The sequence below is a fragment of the Elephas maximus genome, chromosome 7 (assembly GCF_024166365.1).
Source record: "Elephas maximus indicus isolate mEleMax1 chromosome 7, mEleMax1 primary haplotype, whole genome shotgun sequence".
NCBI lineage: Eukaryota > Metazoa > Chordata > Mammalia > Proboscidea > Elephantidae > Elephas > Elephas maximus.
Genome location: NC_064825.1, coordinates 57,264,778 through 57,268,250, shown reverse-complemented (window position 1 = coordinate 57,268,250; position 3,473 = coordinate 57,264,778). Strand labels below are relative to the sequence as shown.

The 3,473-nt window shown below is 43.5% G+C and overlaps 1 protein-coding gene across 1 annotated transcript; it reads left to right on the top strand.

Annotated features, from left to right (window-relative positions):
• The first annotated feature begins 932 nt into the window (after positions 1 to 932).
• LOC126079238 (hemoglobin subunit gamma) lies at positions 933 to 2,378 on the top strand. The gene is made up of 3 exons (XM_049890166.1): positions 933 to 1,024; positions 1,148 to 1,370; positions 2,250 to 2,378. The coding sequence occupies exons 1-3, from the start codon at positions 933 to 935 to the stop codon at positions 2,376 to 2,378; spliced, it is 444 nt and encodes a 147-aa protein (XP_049746123.1).
• Positions 2,379 to 3,473: the final 1,095 nt, after the last annotated feature.

The window sequence follows — 3,473 nt, the reverse complement described above, 5'->3', positions numbered from 1 at the left end:
TCTAGTCAGTCAATCAACAAATGATAGTGATGTAGCATTTTTAATCAATCTCCTTTTCTTGTCTCTTAGCTATTAATCTGGCTCTCTAAAGATTGAGAACCATCATCATAAGATTGTTACGAGGTTTAAATAAGGTAAAATTTTATGAAAAGCCCTTCATACATTATAAAGTACTATACTATTCTTAATACATTACCAGGAACTCTTTTATTCATACTAACTGTAAAACTTCACAAAACAGTACATTGTTGAGAAGACTCTAGGCTTTCCTATTTTCAGAATTTCTGAGAAAGTGATGGAACCCTGGTGGCACAGTGGTTAAGAGTTTGGCTGCTAACCAAAAGGTCGACAGTTGAAATTCACCAGCCGCTCCTTGGAAACCGTATGGGGCAGCTCTTCTCTGTCCTATAGGGTCGCTATGAATTGGGATTGACTTGAGGGCAACAGGTTTTTGGGTTTTTTTATGCCTATAAGAACCTCACAGTACCTGAACTTTCCATTCTTGGTCATGCTTCGGCTTTAATCTACAGATATCTCTGGGGTTAGAGACAAGAGAAGTTGGTGAAGAAGCCCTAGAGTTTTGTTTGGCTGAAGGAGAAGGAGAGTAGCTAAAGGAAGAATTTATGAGAAACAAATTTGAGTAATTGATCTGGAACCAGTAAAGGGGGAAAAAAAAAGAGCGCCAGAGTCCTCCTAGGGGGCCTCCAGACACTATCTCAAATGTAAATGTCCATCTTAAAACCCTTCCCTGCCTAAACCCCACCCCTGGGGCGGGAGGGGACAGCTCAGCCTTGACCAATAGCCTCATAGCAACAGGAAGAACAAAGGACCAGTGGTCAGGGATAGAGAATAAAAAGCCATCTGTTCCAGTACCAGCACATACATCGACCTGACACATCTGTGATCACCACGAACTCCCAAGCCCAGACACCATGGTGCATTTTACTGCCGAAGAGAAGGCTGCTATCACAAGCCTATGGGGCCAGGTGAATGTGGAAGAGACCGGAGGCGAGGCCCTGGGCAGGTATATTCTGGGAAGCAGCGGAGGGGAGGGAATAAAGGAAGCTGAGCCTGGCAAGAATGCAGACCAGTTACCAAGTTTTGTGACTAGGTCTGATTTTCCATCTGTTATGATTCCATCCCATAGGCTTCTGGTTGTCTACCCTTGGACCCAGAGGTTTTTTGACACCTTTGGCAACCTATCCTCTGCCTCTGCCATCATGGGCAACCCCAGGGTCAAGGCCCATGGCAAGAAGGTGCTGACCTCCTTTGGAGATGCTGTTAAGAACCTGGACAACCTCAAGGGCACCTTTGCTAAGCTGAGCGAGCTGCACTGTGACAAGCTGCACGTGGATCCTGAGAACTTCAGGGTGAGTCCAGGATATGTTTGTGCTCTCTTGTGTTTTGTCTCAGGCAACTTGGACAACCAAGCACTGATCTGAGCACAAGTAGGACCATCTATGGGCTGTGAGATATTTGGAGATCTTGGGTTAGTAATAAAGCAACTCCAGAGAGCTGAATTCAAACTAGGTGTTACAGTAACAAGGCTCAAGAAGTGCTTGTAGAAGTCTACAGTGGTGACTTGTCTAAACTCTGTTGGCTTTTAATGGAGACTTGTGTACAGATGAGAAAAATGTCTTTTGGTAATTGGAATTCCGTGGAAAGGAGAACTTTGCTTTTCTTTCCTCCCTCATCTATCACCGCCTGCCCCTCATATGTTGGAGGTAGAAAAAGAATGTCATGGGTGACGATACATGCAGACATGTATTGGTTAATTATAACAAAGAAACCTGGGTGGTCATGTGTATATTACTAAGGCTATTCCTATATTTGGTGGCCATTTGTACAAAAATAGTAATATCTCCTTTCAAACTTTTTTCTGAAAACTCGAGGAGTAAGACAAAATGTGTCTGAGGGAGGGAAACAACTGGAATATGTGACCAAGGAGGGTATGGAATAGAAAGCTGTGAAGTTTTATTTTTGCTTTTTTCCTCCCAAAACAGCGTATGGAGATGGTGCTGGTAGGAAGATCAAAAAAATGAAACCGTGGGTGTAGGGCAGTACAAAAAGAGAAGCAAATTAGCTATGTTAATAACTGGGCAAGACCATAGCCTTTGAGGAAGCTAACATAGACTTAGTTAGGTCTGAGTGGCAGTTGGGTGGCCAGATACTCGGAGGCCAGACTGGAGCTCTCTGCTCACTACATGAATCCATAGGAATGCATCTGTTGTCTGTTTCTACCTCCACAGCTCCTGGGAAATGTGCTAGTGATTGTCTTGGCAAACCACTTTGGCAAAGAATTCACCCCCCAGGTGCAGGCTGCCTGGCAGAAGATGGTGACGGGCGTGGCCAATGCCCTGGCCTACAAGTATCACTGAGCTCCTCGTAATAGGGAGAAGACTTACTCTTCACATGACAACACAATTAATTAAAAGTATTCTGTTAAGAAATAAGATGTAATGGACTCCTGTTGTTTCTTTTTCATGTAGCCTTAAGTAAACGAATTTCCAGGGATTTTATGTTGGGGTGTGTGTGTGCTCCCTATTCACTTTTGGCAAAAGGTAAGAATTTTGATAATAAAAGAACAAGGCAATAAAGGAACATACACTGGGAGTTCTGAAAGGAAAAGAAAAATCTCTGGGATAGTTTCGGTGGGAGAGAAAGGGCTTTATTGGACAGGGACTCCTCAGAACTAGATTTTGGAGGGATGGGAAAAGACTTCAGGGAAAGTAACAGAGGCAGGATGAAGGCAGAGTAGCAAGGAAAGGACTCATTGGAGAAAATTTAACCCAGGTCTAAAAGGTCAAGGCCCAGGCAGGAACTGTAATTGAATTTCATTTAATGCAATTCATAGTCTAAGAGCACCTGAGAGCTTTTCACAGCCCTTGAACCTAGACTGGGGATGGGAAAGGTTAGACATCAGAGGGTAGTCATTTTTAAAGGCAAGTTCTAAAGAACTGATTATGAACATGTCCAAGTGTGTAGATTAGCTGCAGCATTTCACAGAGGATAGACCACTGTAAGTGGTGAGGAGAGAGGGGATGTAGCTGGGGGAAATGTACCAGGAGAGGCTCAGAAGCCAGCATTAGCACATCACATCTGAGCCAAAGGTCAGCACTGTGACAATGGGACTAAGAGGGAAAGAAATTGCGTAGAAAATTTGGGGAGGCCCAATTCATGGGAGTTAATGTCTGACTGGGAGTTAATACATGTTTACAGGCAAGTGTAATGTGCTACACAAGAAGTTAGGGAGATTAGCCTGGATGTATGTGCCCAATGGATCAGAGATTGTGGTAGTTTCAGACTTACAATGCTCCACTGGTTTTCCAAGTACTTGGAATAAATTCCCCACCTCTTCTGTCACCTTCAATATCCAAATAAAAAGGCATGGACCCATCTCTCCAACTTTGATTCCTCTCAATATTTCCTTAACATATTTTCCTCCAGCCTTGTAGTTTCTTCCTTTAAAATGA